This window comes from Mastigoproctus giganteus, chromosome 1 (assembly GCF_048544385.1).
Source record: "Mastigoproctus giganteus isolate SK-2022 chromosome 1, ASM4854438v1, whole genome shotgun sequence".
NCBI classification, from domain to species: Eukaryota; Metazoa; Arthropoda; class Arachnida; order Uropygi; family Thelyphonidae; genus Mastigoproctus; species Mastigoproctus giganteus.
The window spans coordinates 5,387,561-5,404,812 of NC_143575.1; the positions used below are offsets into that span (position 1 = coordinate 5,387,561).

General features: G+C 38.5%; 1 protein-coding gene across 2 annotated transcripts in view; it reads left to right on the forward strand.

Moving 5' to 3' along the window:
* Positions 1-17,252, forward strand: part of pea (ATP-dependent RNA helicase pea) — a 358,942-nt gene that overhangs the window by 71,216 nt on the left and 270,474 nt on the right. For both annotated transcript variants that reach the window (XM_090371271.1, XM_090371265.1), the window contains exons 6-8: positions 876-962; positions 10,191-10,344; positions 16,910-17,008. In XM_090371271.1, the coding sequence (XP_090227397.1) occupies positions 876-962; positions 10,191-10,344; positions 16,910-17,008 (340 nt within the window). The remainder of the gene's footprint in view (positions 1-875; positions 963-10,190; positions 10,345-16,909; positions 17,009-17,252) is intronic.

Sequence of the window (17,252 nt, forward strand, 5' to 3'; positions counted from 1 at the left end):
TTTAATTAAATAAAAGAAACATAACATTAATATATCCAACATTTATATTTGTTCTTACTACTTCTCCATTTATATCTTAATTTTTACAGAAGTTCTAGTTTTCATTTCTCTGACATTTCAGATAAACCATGCAGCATTTCACATAACTAGACCTTCAAATCATGTGAGCAGTTACTAACAGTCATCTCTGTAATTGTGGCAGAATCATTTTATTAATTACTTTAGCATCCATTCTACATAATTTGTTTCTAAATAAATGTGTATCTATATAATGTTTTAATTCATTTTAATTTAATTTCTTTAAATCATAAAATAATATAGCTTTTTTATAACTTGTCCTCATTTGATTTATTTTTTTTAGACTTAATGACAATTTCATAATTATTGCATAATTTATTAAAAATAGTGCAGTATATCTTCATAGCTTTTTTTCTTCATAATTCACAAGATTTCTTTAATTTTATAAATAGTACAGCATTACATAACTATTTCTTACAATCACCTTATTATTCCTTCCTCTAGACTTAACACCATCCAGAAGGATTTTACAATGTCATCAAAATTACCCTCTGAATGGCTGGAATATTAGAATATTTTCTGTAAAGTTTTCTTTTCAGCTTGTTTCAATAAACTTCATAATTTTTATCTTTAAAAAATTTATGTGGAGTGCAGTGTTGTTTAATCTCTTATTAGAATTAATTAATTTCCATGAAATTCCATGTATCTTTCTCACAAGAAATTAAATATCGAAATTAATAAAACATTTAATATATATTTAATAAAGCCTGAGTAATCTTCACTTGAATGAGAGAATAGATAAAAATGTTTCATGAATTTTTTTAGAGATTTTTCTATTTTGTCATTTTTCTTTATAGTGCACCCAAAGGAGAAGGAAGGGCTTCTCAGAAAAAAAAAGAATCTAAAAGACATAGGAGTAGAAGTAGAAGCAAAGAAAAAAAACGGTACTTTTTTCTTTTATTTTCCATTCTTAAATAGTTAGTTGTAAACTCTTGTTTACGTAATATTCAGATAGTAAGAATGCATTACAGAAATTTGAAAAATGCATCAACAAAGAAATGTCAAATTATTTAATATATATATATTTTTTTCCTCTCTCTGAAAGTTCACAGTTTATTAGTCCTTTTATTATGTAGCTACCAGCCCAAGAAATGTATCTCAACTACTGATGGATGCATTTTCAGAGGCCATTTTTTAGAATATTTCTGGTTTCCATTGAAATCACGACAGGATCTTAGAAATCATTGTTTCATCATCAGGAAAATGCTTGTCGTGCAAAAAGGACACCAGAAATGGATAGAGGAAGAAATCTGAAGTTGTGAGTATGAGAATATAGCAGATGTGACAATATTTCAAAACCCAGTTGGTTTGTCATTCATGTAATAACATACAAATTGTGTTCAGAGGATTGTCACGAAGTAGCAGACACCTTGGGTCAGTATTTCTTTACATTTTGCCTTTTACATTAACTGTAACAAAACGTTGGAATAATATGTTGTAGTGATGATGTTATTCTGAAAGTAAGCACAGATAACATTACTCCTGATTCCAGAAAATTAGCCACATATCTTTCAAGCAATATGGCTGCATTCATGCCTTCTTCAGCTTTTGTGACTAAGAATATTGTTCTTCTGTCCACTTCCACAACAACAGATGGGAGTTGGTTCCATTAATCTGCTGGCTGAAGGCAACCATCCTTCCTCAGTTTGATTTGCACTTCTTTGTCTGTGTAATCTCAGCAAGAGGAAGCATGTCATCAACATTGTGCTTATACAATTCATTCAAAGGCTTAAACACCTCAATTTCATCTCCTCATAGGTGCCTAGCTTTCACGCTGCAATTTGTAGAACTAAAACCTTTCTGAGTAAGACCACCCTTTTGTTCCCTTCACAAATCTCATTCAACTGTTCAAGCAGATCAACATCCTTCCTAAACTGAAGCCTCCAGACCTGTATACATTACTCCAGATGCAGCCTAACCATGGCCTTGTACAAAGGGATAATCCCTGCTAGCAAAGTTTCTGTATACCATTGACAAAACCCCATGAGCTATCCTGGGAGCCTGTCTACACTGCTCAGAGAACTTCACATCTAGTGGCACAATTGCCTCCAGGTCTTTTTCATTTTCCACTATGCTGAGTGTAGTACCACAGAGTTGGTATGTTGATCTGGGATTTCTACTACCCATATGCAATACCTTGCATTTGTCAATTTGTTAAATTCAACTGCCACTTCTCAGCCTATTGGCTTAATTTTTCTGTCTTGTTGGAGTAGCTTACCTTGATTACTGTCATTAACCATCCTGCCAACCTTTTACCATCTGCAAACTTAGATATTAAGCCTGATACACCTTCATCAGTAAATATTGAAAACAACAATGTGCCCATTGATAACCACTCTGTCTTCTCCCACTCAACCATCCCTTTATCCATAACAGCAACTTGCTCTTAATGTCATATTGCTCCAATTTGTACAGCAGTCTTTTAAGCCTTCCTGAAATCCAGATACACCGAGTGATCACTGAATTATGACCACCTACCTAATACTTCGTAGGTACTCCTTTTGCCCTCAGTACAGCATCTATTCAACGTGGCATTGATTCTACAAAATGTTGGAAGCGTTTGGAAGGTATGGCCAACCAAGCCAACCAAGGTATCAAAACCTATAGTACTTAGTACCGTGCATGGGTTGAAGGAGAAGTATGGGAGGGAGGGGGGTGCCGGAAACTTTGCTCTAGAGACTAAACACGGGTCTCACCACTTCAAGCCTCCAATAAGCAAAGTGGTGGTATTTCACCAGTTGATGAAGTCATCTACACAACTAGACCGTCAAGTCCCCGAAGTCTGCCCATCTTCAAAAAATTTACGGGGAACCTCGCGGATCACTAGGAATAGTTTAATCAAGACACTTATAAAATTAATCACTAGAATGCCACCTCTCTGTAAGGCAGTGATAAAAGAAATAAAGTATTTTGTATTGTGTGTGTGTTTTTTTTTTTTTTTTTTTTTTTTTTATATTAAACCTTATGTGTCATAAAATTAACGTCATAAAAATTTTCAAAAAAATTAATGAAAACTGTTGTCATATGCTACAATTCCAAACTTTTAGGCTGATACAGTAGCTTATCCTTATAATCTTTGCAGAATGATAGTCATTGGCGTTAAGCCAAAATGTTAACCCATGCTGTTGGATTGGTCCAGTGGGTGATATTCTTGCCTAAGCAATAATGGTTGTGGGTTTTATGTGATTTGATGTATAGAAAGGCGTTTGGAAAGTATTAATGCATAAATCTGGTACCTGTAGTGTGTTTTTGATGTGAAACATCCTTGGGGGACCTACAACCGAGTAAATCTGATTGGTCATGAAAAATGCATCACAGAAGTGACTTCTGCCAGAGGTGCAAGATCCGAGCCAGTAGCCTAATTACCCATTTGATTGTAGCCATTTGTTAAACGGTATGATGTCACAATCATACTTCCGGCAGTAATATGATTAATACATGCTTCATGCAGGAAGTATGATTGGAACAATATAAATACAGTAGACTCTCGATTTTCTGGGATAGATGGTAAAAAACAAATCAAGTAAAAAAAAAAACAAGTAGACTCTCGATTTTCCGGGATAGATGGTAAAAAACAAATCCCGGATAATCGATTTGCCGGTTAATCCAAAAATACAGAAGTCCCCGACCTACGTAAGAGATACGTTCCAGGACTTCTTACTTCGTAGTTTTATGTAACTCGGGAATGACTAGTAACATATTGCTACTATATTATTATTGACAAATCTGAATTCAGCGTAATACTTGTTAATGTTTGACCATTTTCATGCATTCTTATTAGTTTAATTTTCTGATCCAAATCAATCGCTTTCCTTTTCTTGGTAGTTTTCTTCTTCTTCTTGGTCCTTAGCTGGCAGCTGGGGGGAGGCGGTTGGCCACGCAACCAGTATGCTGCTGTAGGTGCCGCAGGGTTTCGGACTTGCTCTGCGATGTTCTTCCATACTTTACGATCCATGGCGTCAGTCCTGGTCTGGTTAAGGTCGAGACGTCGGCTCTTCAAGTCATTTTCCACTTGCTTGGCCCACGTTTTCCTAGGCGCGGTCCGTTGGATGCTCCATTGGGTGGGTCATTGTCTCCAAAGGAGTGTGGATGGTATTCTGTTCTTGCCCATTCTACATATGTGGCCAAACCATCTAAGCCTTCGCTTCTGGATTTGGTCGGCAATGGTTGGTTGCTGTTGGCATCTGGTGCGGATGGTATCATTAGTGATGCGGTCACGAAGTGAGATGCCCAAAATCTGCCGCAGGCATCGCATTTGGAATACCTCAAGTTTGTTTAAATCTAGCTTGAGACAAATCCATGTTTCTGATCCGTAAAGGAGAATGGGCAGGATCAAAGTTCGGAAGAGTCGGATTTTAGTCTTTGAGGAAATGTTGGTCCTCTTCCACAGACACCATTTGAGCGAGGCGAATGCAGTGGCCGCCTGCCCAATTCTGCTGTGGATTTCCATGGTGGATGCAACTTTCTTCTCCTGGACCAGCGACCCAAGGTATTTAAAGTCCTGCACTTGCTTGATCTGGACGCCTTCGAGATAGATGGTGGCTTGCGACCCATTTTTTGTCAGGGCCTTTGTCTTATCAGCATTGATCTTCAAACCGTATGGCCGGGCAATGCGGGCAATGTCGTAGAGGATGTCCGTGGCTTCAGAGTCGTTACCAGCAAAGATAGCACTATCATCGGCAAACACCAGGTCAGTCACATAGTGATCCTTGTCATATTGTATGCCCCGTCTGTTTCTGAATGTTCGCCTCATAATGGCGTCGACCACAATGTTGAAAAGCAACGGGGAGGCTACATCCCCTTGGCGGACTCCAGTTTGGATGGTAAATTCCTCAGATAAATCGTTCTGGATGCGCACCTGGCTGGTTAAACCGTTGTATGCAGTTTGGAGGAGTGTGATGACTTTTCGAGGTACATGTTCGACCTCTAGTAGTTTCCATAAGGCAGGCCGATGGACACAGTCGAAAGCAGACTTAAAGTCAATGAAAACAATGACGGTTCGCTGTCCACACCGGATCCTCTCCTCCATCAGCTGACGGATGGCAAAGATTTGATCACAGCATCCTCGCCCGGGTCTAAATCCTGCCTGTTCTTCTCGACTGGTTTGCTCGTGATGTTTTTGCAGCCTTGACTGGATGATCTTCATAAAGACCTTTCCGATGATGGAAAGGAGGCTGATGCCACGGTAGTTCTTGCAATCCCGGTTATCACCTTTTTTGTGGATCGGTACGATAATGGCTTTCCTCCATGTTAGCAGAATTTGTTGAGTGCACCAGATGGTTTTGAGGAGTGAGTGTAGTCGGCGAAGCAGTACATCTCCCCCGGCTTTGATCGCTTCTGTGGTGACTTGGTCCACTCCTGGTGCCCTGCAATTCTTTAGGGATTGTATGGCTGCTTTCACTTCTTCTACTGTAGGCTCAACATCGACCATGGAGACTTCAGGGGGATCGATCGATAGTGCGGCTTCTGGCAGTCCCTGAGGTGGGTCGTGATTATACAATGCTTTGAAGAATTCACTCCACCGTTGCAGGCGTTCGGACAGTGATCGCACGAAGGTCCCATCAGCATTCTTGATGTTGTCACTAGTCAATTTGGTCTTTCCACTCAGACATCTGAGGGTGCGGTAGAGAGTGCGGTACTCGTTCTTGGATGCCACCACTTCAAGATCGTCTGCCACTTGGTTCCAGTATGCTTCTCTTTCCGCTGTCATCCTCTGTCGGACTTCTCGGTTTAGCTGCCGGTACCGTTCAAAGTCGACCAACTTTTCCTGTTTCCGTTTGTCCACGACGTCGAGGCACTCGTCTGATATCCATGGTTGCATTCGACGTCGGGCAGGTGGACATAGGGGCTTGGCACATTCCAGGATGGCATCAGAGATCTGCTTTTCTTCTTCATTTATATCCTCGAGCACGGCTAGCGTCTCGAAGCGGTTGGGTAGGGCGATCTGATATGCCCCTTTGTTGGCAGCATTCATTAGCTGCCTCCAGTCCAGCTTGGCTGACCGAGATGACCTTTTTTTTTTGCATGCCGTAATTTGAGCTGCACCTTAGCCCGGATGAGGTAGTGATCAGATCCGCAATCAGGTCCCCTCATGGCACGAACGTCCATGAGTGATGAGCGAAATCGGGCGTTGATCAGAATGTAGTCCAGGATTGCTGAGTCCTTACCAGATGGATTTCGCCATGTAAGTTGATGTTTTTGAGGGTGCTGGAAATGGCTGTTTCCGATGATCAGGTTGTTAGATGCGGCAAAGGACAACAAACGTAGTCCGTTGTCATTGATCTTCCCATGGCCAAACTTGCCCATTGTTGTTTCCCAACCAGATCTGTCAACGCCAATGTGGGCATTAAAGTCCTCTGCGAGGATGATCACTTCTGTTTGTGGAATTGAATCCAGCGTGTGCTGGAGCTGGTTGTAGAAGTCATTCTTGGTCGGGTCCAGGCTAGTCTCAGTTGGTACATAGGCGGAGATAATATGGGTCTTGATGGTGCCCTTGACAGTAAGGACTGCCAGGCGGTCCGATATTGGTTGGAAAGCCATCACACTACTGGTGGCCTGAACATCGACCATAAAGCCCACTCCTGCTTCTCGTTTCTCACCACCAGAGTAGAATAGCATATCCGCTTCGTTAGGTGCTAGTGGTTGGATGATCATCGAACAGACCCGGTGAGCCTTAATTCGGTTCTTGGGCAATGATTTCCTTTTGTCCAACGTGGTGCCCCGTTCGAACATTCCATTTGCCAATGTTAATTGCCCTTTTCGGCGTAGTAAGCTTATTGCTATGGCCAGTGGTCCACTTTACACCAGCACCCTGGGTCCCCAGTGCTGGCGCATCGGCTACCCCGGATGCGGTAACATTGTTGTAAGAGCTTGTTCTGTGGCCAGTAGACCACTTCACACCAGCACCCTGGGTCCCCAGTGCTGGCGTATCGGCTACCCCGTATGCGGTAACATTGTTATAAGAGCTTGTTCTGTGGCCAGTGGTCCACTTCACACCAGCACCCTGGGTCCCCAGTGCTGGCGCATTGGCTACCCCGGATGCGGTAACATTGTTGTAAGAGTATTGTTCCGAATTTCATGCGGTTTCTTGCCTAGTTTCCCCCGGTTTCCCGGTTCTGGTCATTTCGGCAGGATGACCACCCTCCTCCTTTCGCAGCTGGGCTTGGGACCGTCCATGGCGGAGTTGGTAGTTTTACTAGTACTGCTGTCACTTATTCTCTTAGTCGGCACCATAACGGTCAAAATTAAATTTTCTAAAAAGAATTTCACAGGGTTAAAGTCAAAACTCACTATTATCACCCTGCAAGAGCTCACATTTTACTAAAGCACATTTCTGGAGGTCAACAAAAAACTATAAAAACAATTTGCACTTTCCGTGCTATTGGGCTTTTCTGTTAGCACAATCTATTATAAACGGGTAGTAAACTCGATCTAATTGCATACCGATAGCTGGAATTCTGTTGGTTTTTATTGTAAGAATCTTCTCTTCAGTCTTATTTTTTTGCTTGTTACTCCGATCTCACTATTGCAATTTGTGCGTGCTGTGGTCGTTGTTATTGATTGCTTATTATTATTATTATTTTTTGTTTTAAATTTTACAATCCAAAAAAAAATAAAATATATAAAAAAAAAATTGAGTGAATCTGTAGTTGCGTAAGTCGAGGACTTACTGTATCGAAAAATGTTCAGCAACCTACATAAAAAATATGGCAATAGATAAAAAAACTTACCACGTACTACTCGTGCGTCCAATCCAATAGCTTCCCTTTATTTTTTACAAGGTTGCGTATGGTGTGGTCATCAGCATTATCATAGTTCATTAGAGGTTTAACGGATGCACCATTTTCAAACTTTTGAATAATTTCAAGTCTTTGTTTAACTGAAAGGGCAACTCTTTTGCGTTTACTCATCATTTTTGCGATTTCTAAACAAAAAAAATATATTTACTATAAAAAAAATTTCAACATCCCTCACTTAAATAACAAAACAAAATTTGTCTTTTTGCGGTGCGACGGAACGCAATAATTGATGCGATGCACTAAAACAAACTAAACATTTGGACTTTTTTTATTTTTGAGCGGTGGGTGTGGAGACAGCAGGGGTTGCAAGATAATAGGCAAATTAATCTCCCAATGACGACTTATAACGCCGCTTCTTGTTGCTTATTTACGACTTGCAAAATATCTGTTTATACCTATTCTAGTTATTACTTGAATTTTATGATTTCTGGTTGATTTTTTTTTTTTTTTTTTTTTTTTTTAAATTTGCAGTCTTGAAGTGTCCGGTTAATCCGATCCCGGTAAATCAAGAGTCTGCTGTATTTATCAACATGTTACGATAACAATGGAATGTAACAAAAATAAATTTCATTTTTCGTTACATTCCATTGTTATTTTGTAATCAATATATACAAATCAAAATACCTAAAAGAAACGCGAGGGATGTTTCATATAAAACCATCTACTGAATGTGCTCGGCACATGCTTTTTTTTTTTTTTTTTTTTTTCAGTCCGACTAGTCTGCCTTGCATGGTTCACTACCCTTGGAAATATGTTCAAAAAGTGCCAGAAATTGAAAATTCCTGATCTTTAGGTTCTTCTGTATTTTTGGCATGCATTGGACCAATCCAGGCTAGAAAAGGTTTGTTATTGATGTTCTAGCTGGCATGAATTTTTTTTCCTGTCATGGTGATAAGATTTCAGCATGTAATTTATCCAGTTTGGTTGGCTGGGTCCCATATTAGTAGCTCATCTTTGTTCAGTAAAAATATCGTTGACTCCTCATTAACAGGTTAATCACAAGTAAGCTGGACTGCAGATATAATCATTGTAATGGCACAATTAAGTAAATACTATTTGTAATATAAAATTAGCTAGTCATACACTTAATTTTCTCTTTTTATTTAATTTATTTTTAAAACAATTGAATTTCATTATTCTTGTACAGTTGTGACTTTCTCCCTAGAGACAAGCAGTTAAGCAATATTTCTCACAAACACAATGGATGATGTTTAATTAATTTGTATTCTGGCATGACAACTAGGTAAAGGGAGTTTACAGTTAATTATTTTGACAGTGAATACAATTTTTAATGATATTTGTTTGAACCTATTTTTACAATAACCTAAATAAAATGTGCTGTTGCTTAAATTTAAAATAATTCTTAGTGATTGCAGAATGAAAGTATGAGGGAGAGGGTTCAAAAATAATTTGTATTCAGCTAGAAGTAGTTGTGATAGAAGGTTCAAACAAACATCATGTATTACACTTTTCCAATGTAGTCACCAGGTAGAAAATGAAAATTTTTGCCACCTCTCGATACACTTCTGCAGGCCAGTTTTATAGAGAAGTTCTCTGACTGTCCTTACACTTCATTCAGTGCTGCAAAGAAAAAAATGAATTGTGAGATCAAAACAACATTTTGTGTGTTTGTTATATAAATTTCAGGTGTCAAAAAAAGAAAAAAAAAAAAAAATTCATCTTTCCATGACAACTGCTCTGGGTAAATGCAAATCTTTTTTTGAATCCCCTTTGTAAAAATTTATTTGTAAATGTTATATGTATTACTATTAATATTAGTAATGACAAATGATGTAAGAGAGCAAGCTTACTCTATTTAGCATCATAAGCCAAAAAAAATTAAAAACCCCTACCCACCTCATCTGTCCACACCCCTAATAATTTGCCTAAACTGTTAAACTATATACTTTTTTAAACTACCCACTTCCACAACACCAGATGGAAATTCGTTCCAGTGCAAGTGATCATTCACTCTTTGGCTAATAAATTTTCACACATCTATTCTGCATCTATCCATTTTCATTTTATATACCCTCATGTGTCCAAGAAAGAGTAAGACATCAGTATTTTGTTTGCTCAATCCATGTAAAACCTTAATTAACTATATTTTGGATTATCACTAAGAAATAGTTAAAATATATCTCAGATATTTTGTAGTGACAGGGATTATTGATAACTGATGCGATGGTGGTTTTTTTTTTTTACTACTATAAATTAGCATAGGGTAAAAAAAAAATTATTCTTGATTTTAAGGATTGCTGCTTTATCTTTTCTGTAAATTTTTATGCCCAGTTATTGCAATATTATTTTTAGGTCATCTAGAGGCCATTCTCGTCATAGATCTCGATCACCCCTGCATGAAAAATATAGTCGTCATTCAGGAGAGCTAAAACAAGAAAGGGCAAAGGAGAAAAGGCAAGACCGTGAAAGACCATTATCGCTTCCTCTTGAACCTTTAGTAGGACAAGTAAGTAATCTAGTTGTAGCAGTAGTAGAGGGAGGCATGTGATGCAAGAGAAGCAAGCTTATGTAGCATCAGCCATAAAAAAAAAAAAAATCATTTCCCACATTCATTTCCTCTAAAAGTTTATCCAGTTCATCCTTGAATTTATTTAGGCTATCAACTTTCACAACCCCAGATGGAAGTTTGTTTCAGCAATCAACTACCCGCTGGCTAAAGGCAAGTTTCCGTGCATCTGTTCTACAATTGTCTTTCCTCAATTTGAATTTATGCCCCCCCCATCAGGTTCAAAATCTGAGCAAGAGGAAGAATCCCATCAGAATTGAACCTGCTAAACTCGTTCAAGGCCTTGTACACACCTCAATCAGATCACCTCGCACTACTGCAATTTGCAGAACTTGAGCCTATCTTGGTAACAGGACCACTTCGTGCCCCTCACCAGTCTTGTAGCCCTTCTCTGTACTTGCTCAAGCAACTTTACATCCTTCCTAAAATGAAGCCTCCAGACCTATATGCAGTACTCAAGGTATGCCTGACCATTGCCTTATACAAAGGGATAATCACTTCCTTTTCTCTGCTAGCAAAATTCCTGTATATCATTGACAACACCCCATGACCTACTCTGGCAGCCTGTCTGCATTACTCAGAAAACTTCATATCTGACTGCATAATTACTCCCAGGTCTCTTTTTCATTTTCTACCACTCTAAGTGTACTCCCACATACTTGGTACATTTCTCTGCAGTTACTTCTACTGATATGCAATACTTTACATTTGTCAGTGTTAAACTTCAGTTGCCACTTCTCAGTAAATTACTCTTCTAGATCCTGGTGCAGTAGCACACACTGCCATTACTGTCATTAACAACTCTGCCAACCTTAGTATCATCTGCAAACTTGGATATTAAGCCTGATATACCTTCATCAGTATCATTGATAAATAAACAAAACAACAGTGGGCTCAACACCGAACCCTGGGGCTACTCCACTAATAACATTAGTCCACAAAGAGCAGCATCCATTGATTACCTCTCTCTCTCTCTGTCTTCTCCCACTCAACCACACTTTTATCCATTGTAGCAACTTGCCCTTAATATATAGTTAGAGGCCTGTGCGCTCTGGATTCATTATGGTGAGTTATTACGTAGCACCGAGCGAAATAGAAGACAGAATAAATAAATGACAAGTTTAATATTAAATTGTAAAACACATATATTAAATACATACAATACAAAAAGCTTTCGGTTATTATGGTAACCTTCATCAGTTAAACTGATAGTTTAGGAATGTAGAACATAACGGAATGTAGTTCCAGTCAAGTATAGCAAACTGCGTGATGTAATAGTTAACTGTATGATGTTGAAGCCTGTAGTTGTGACGTATGCGAACGTTGTCAACGTTTGTCACTTATGAGAATAGTTGCTTCAATAATAGTGTGGACATGATATCCACCGCTTTTGTTGACTTGCTCTGAAGTATTAGAACACGTGATATGCAACGACTCCAACCAGGCACAGCGCTGGTAATGGCGGGACAGTCGACAACCACGACATTGTGGTGCCGCTCAATGTCATGTTGGATTGATCAGAAGTGCTCGGCAATGGCCGAGTGTTCTATGTCTGCTAAGTGATGGCTCTTTCATGTTCTGAAGACATTTGCCGAGCCGTCTCCTAGTTTCCCTGATGTAGCAGCTAGTGCAGTCATGGCAACGAATGTGGTAGATTAGTCCATTTTGTAGTAAGGTAGGAACCAGTCTTATCACTCTAGAGATGAGGGATTTCAGTTTCCTGCCCGGCAGGCTATATGCACTTTATCCCATGTGATTTCAGGACCCTAGAAACTTGTGTGATAGGTTTGGGTAGTATGGGATAAAGGCGCTCACGGTGGAGTCATTACCTTGAATGTTCCTGTTGGTCGCTACGTGGTCATGTGTCTTCAGGTCACACCTGTCAAGGGTGAGAGAGCCACACCTCGCAAGATCTGCCTTGACCCTAGTGTGGATGTGCCTCTCATCCACAGAACTAGAATGGGTCCAGGCATGGGTTAACAAGGTCCATGCAGTGCCAAGAAGATGGCTGTGCATATGCTGACCAATAGTTGGTAAATTGGCCAGCACACATTGGTTTGCGGTAGACAGTTGTCTTCAAGCACATGCGCTCATGTAGGACAAGGGTGTCTAAGTATGGTAGGGTATTGTCCGACTCTAGTTTGATGGTGAATTTTATGAAAGGCAACAGAGTTGAGGCGGTCTAAGAGCCGGTCGCCCGAATCTCTGGGGGTAAATACAAACACATCATCCATGTAGCGACACCAAAAGGCAATGGGATCTGGTACATTTGTAAATACATGACCCTCCAATCCTTCCATTGCGATGTTTGCCGGGACTGAACTAACTGCGGAACCCATGGCTGTGCCATGCACCTGTTGGTAAATGGAGTTGTTAAACATAATTGCATCACCAATTAAGCACAGTCTGGGGCGGTGGAGATATCATCTGGTGTTATTTGGTCCTGCTGCCAAGGGTCTGGTCACTATCCAAGAGTTTCGTGGCACGTGTTGGCAAGTTCGACTGGGATGGAGGTGAAAAGTGAAAATACAACAAATGATGCCATTATTTAATCCGTTCTATAAATTCACCACTGTTGGAAACTGTGTTGGCAGTCTTGCCTACTAGGGAAGAAAGGAGCTCCGAGACAAACTTTGCCAGCTCATTACTCGGTGAGCCACAACAGGAGACAATGAGTCTTAATGGTATACTTTCTTTGTGGACTTTCAGTAGCCCATAGAATTGTGGAATCTGGCAGCCGGAGGCACAGTGGCGACTATGTGTGGATTCTGTTATTTTCTCCTGCTTAAACCAATTGTTGATGAGGATGTTTACTTTTGACTCCCATCGTTCCAAGGGTTTGATGGGAGGAACAGTTAAGGGCTGGTAGACAGAAGTGTCCCGTAGAAGCAACAGGGCTTTCGTCTTGTAATCTGTGCGATTCAATACGACTGTTCGATGCCCTTTGTCTGCTGGAAGGATGAAGATGGATGAATCTTGTTTCAATGCTTTAAGGGCAGAGATTTGTTTGCTGTTGAGATTGGAAGAAGCAGGGCGAGCATGATGTAAAATTGCTGCGATTTTCAGGCGAATTGTGTTTGCCACTTCTTCACGAAACGTGTTAAAGACGCTTCTACACCTAAAGCAATATCAGTGATTGGTGGGCTTTGTGGAAGAACAACAAATTTCATACCCAGAGTCAACAGATCTACCTGTTCTGTAGATAATTGCTTGTCACTCAAGTTCAATACAAATTGTGTGCAATTTGCAGTAGCGGTACTATGTTGATGATGAGAGTCAAGGAACTCGTGGATTAAAATTGTGAACTTAAGTTTTTGGCATGCACAATAGCGTTCAGATTCTCTGACAGCTTGTGAGCACAAGTTATGGATTATATTTGAGTAAATAAAGTCAGGAACCAAACTTCTAAGTTCAAGCATCAGGGCTGCTTTACTGGTTGAAGCAATTCATAAATCTTGATGAAGGCAGCCGATCCAAATATTGAGGGTCTTGTAGCTGGAGTTCTGACAGGCACGTCATATAGGTTTGTAAAGAAAACCTTTCGGAATGACGTTGTTTGACTTACATCTTTAGGCAAATCTGAGATGTTGACTTCCACAGGCTATAAAAACGAAGTTCTTTTGCAGTTTCATGACTATGTCATATGTTTGATGGCCAAGAATAGTTCGAATATAGTTAAAGAGGCCTGTGCACTCTGGATTCATTATGGTGAGTTATTTGCCCTTAGTATTTTACTGCTCCAATTTGTACAGGAGTCTTCCATGCATGCAACAGTATCAAAAGCTTTCCCGAAATCCAAATATATAATAAAATTATTTTTTGCATCCAGTTCCTTTGTAACCACATCATAGTATCCAATCAAATTTGTCAGACAAGACTTTCCCTTAACAAACCCATGCTGTTTCTGAATTATTACTGCAGTCTTGTCTGGATGATCCGGTAATGCTTCTTTAACCAGTGACTTCATTATTTTCCCTGAACAGAAGTTAAACAACAGGTCTGTAATTGTGTGACTCTTTGATCCCCCTTTGTGAATTGGGGATACATTTATTCACTACATATATTCTACATCTCTGAATCCATTGATTCATTGATTCATGCTACTTTCACCATAATCCCATCTGCCATTAGCACAGAACACCTGAAACCAGGGTTCATCAGAGTAGGTGACCTTTTTCCACTTCTCAGACCCCCACTGTCAGTGTTCCTGTACTCTCTGGACCTATAGTTGCTTGTTTTTAGTCAACAAGCGTGGAACCCACTGAAGTCATTTACTGTTATACTCCATCATTTACAGGGCCTGACCTTGGGTTTCCTTTGCACACTATTGTTGTACTGCATTATTATTTGACCACTGTTGGTCCATCTGTTAGACTGCATGATTCTTTTTTTATCCTCTGTTGGCCTCTCACATCAACAAGCTATCTCAGGCTACAGGATTGCTGATGGCCAGATGTTTTCTATTTCTTGGACCATTTTTAGTACATTACACATAAACACCCCAGCAGGATTGAGTCAATGCATTATGGCTTTTAGTTTCCCCATGCACTGTAAATCTTGTGAAAACAACAGGATGGATTGTCTGTGATACTTGCACTTAAACTTGTGGTGCTGACTATCATAATTTACTCAAAGTTACTTAGACTGCACTGTTGGCTCACTCTTGTTGAATTACAAATCATCTTATATAGTTATACAACATTGACTAAAAGAAAAAAAAAATGACTTCATTTTTCTACAATTCCTACTAATAATTTGTTCAAATCTTTAAATTTATTCAAACTACCCACATACACAATGCTGGGTGGAAGTTTATTATAGCAAACAATTACCCCCTGTTTGAATGCAAATTTCACGACAATATCAATAACAATCCCAACATAATAATAACAGTAACAATATTAATAACAATCCTTTTTCAGCATTTATAGATCAAGAGTGTCCTTGGAGCATAAAGCAAAATCTAATCCATATTTCCAATAGATGCATAATAGTGAAGTACAGCTTTGGCATTTGGTCTGCTATTGCAAAATCCAGTCATTCTCTTCTTCAGTCTGCAGAATTCCACATTATAAAATGGACAAATGTTAAAGCCAGTAACGTATTTACTTGATCCAGATCGAAGTGTGTAACTTTCTGTACTCCTATTTCTAAATTAATTTTTCCTATTCTCTAAAAGGTATATTTCAATTCTTGTGCTTCCATCTATCTGGGTTAAAATTGTTATTGAAATTTCATAGAAAAATACTGGATCCAGATGTTCTCCGAATCTATTAAAAAAAAACAGAACCAAAACATTGGATAGAACATTAGCCATTGCTATGTGTTTGCTACTGATAAAGTCCATTATTATGGTATTGTTTGTCAACATTCTTCATCAGTATTGTGTACAAGGCAGGCTGTAAATACTCCTCTTTTTCTTTTGCTGTCTACTTTGTATGGTATTTAAATCGATATTTATCTATTAATATACTGTATTAATGTGTATAAGTAATCTTCAAATTGCAGATTTGTTATGCATATAAGTCTGAATTGTAATTCATTGTTCTTTATGTTTATTATACTGTATTAATTTCAGTGTAAGCCCCTCTGGCAATGTGCTGTCCAGTTCAGATTACCTTTCGTTGTCAGTGTAGTTTCTTTGAAGAGTGACTAATAAACTGATATTTATTTTTCAATTAGACACTACACAGATGCATAGTCTTACTAAATTATTTAGTTTTATTTAGTGCACTTAATCTCTTAAAGCTTATACATTTCAATTAGGCTCTGGGTGGATGCCTAGTTTTCAGAGGCTGCAATTTACAGAACTCCAATCTTTCTTGGTAACAATATCCTTTTGTGCTCTCAACTAATCTTGTTATTGTTCTCTGTAGCTTTCCAAAAGATTTGTGTCCTTCCTAAAATTAGGTTTCCAAACCTGTATGCAGTATCACAGATGTGGCAAAACATTGTTTTATACAATGGGATTATCACTTTTTTTTTTTTGTCTCTGCTGCTAAAATTCCTGTATATCATTGACAGAACCCCATTGAGCTGTTCTACCAGCATGTATACACTAGTCAGAGAACTTCATGTTGGACTTTAAAATTATCTGTAGGTCTTTTTCTTTATCAACTACCTTGTGTAGTTGTACAGTTCAACGTAATGCTTAAATGTAGTACCTTGCATTTATCATATTAAATATACTGTTTGATTTTTGTAGCTATTTCAAAATTCCTGTTTCTTCCATTAGCTCTCAGCATAGAAAGTGTTAAATAATAATAAGAATGTTAGGAAATATTAATATTTGAATACAAGTTAAGGTAGAGAAGTGGCTCTCTTTACTCCTTTGGAACTGATTTTGAGTGTTTTTGTTAATAAAATAATATTAATTGCATGTTAAAAAAATTTATGCACAATCCTTTTGAACCCATAATTTATACCAATTATCCTCTTCATGACATGTATATTTTACTTTAGCATTCAGTGAAAATAATTGTGCTATAATGTGTTTTTGTTTCAGATTTATAATGGAAAGGTCACCAATATTATGCAGTTTGGTTGTTTTGTCCAGCTTGAAGGGTTGCGAAAACGATGGGAAGGTCTGGTTCACATATCACAGGTAATATAAATTACAGATCAGTGGAAGTTATAAATACAAATTTTACGTTTTAATGAAAACTTTTTATGTAAACATAAATCAACGTTTTGTTTATTTATGATTATTTTATTAAGTAATAAAGACTTATTAAAAAAATAATATGAAGAAGTCAAACTTTAGCATTGTAGTAATAGGCCATATAGTAATAATAAACAAATGTACAGGGTATTTGAAAATTACACAAGCAGATGTAAGAATATATTCT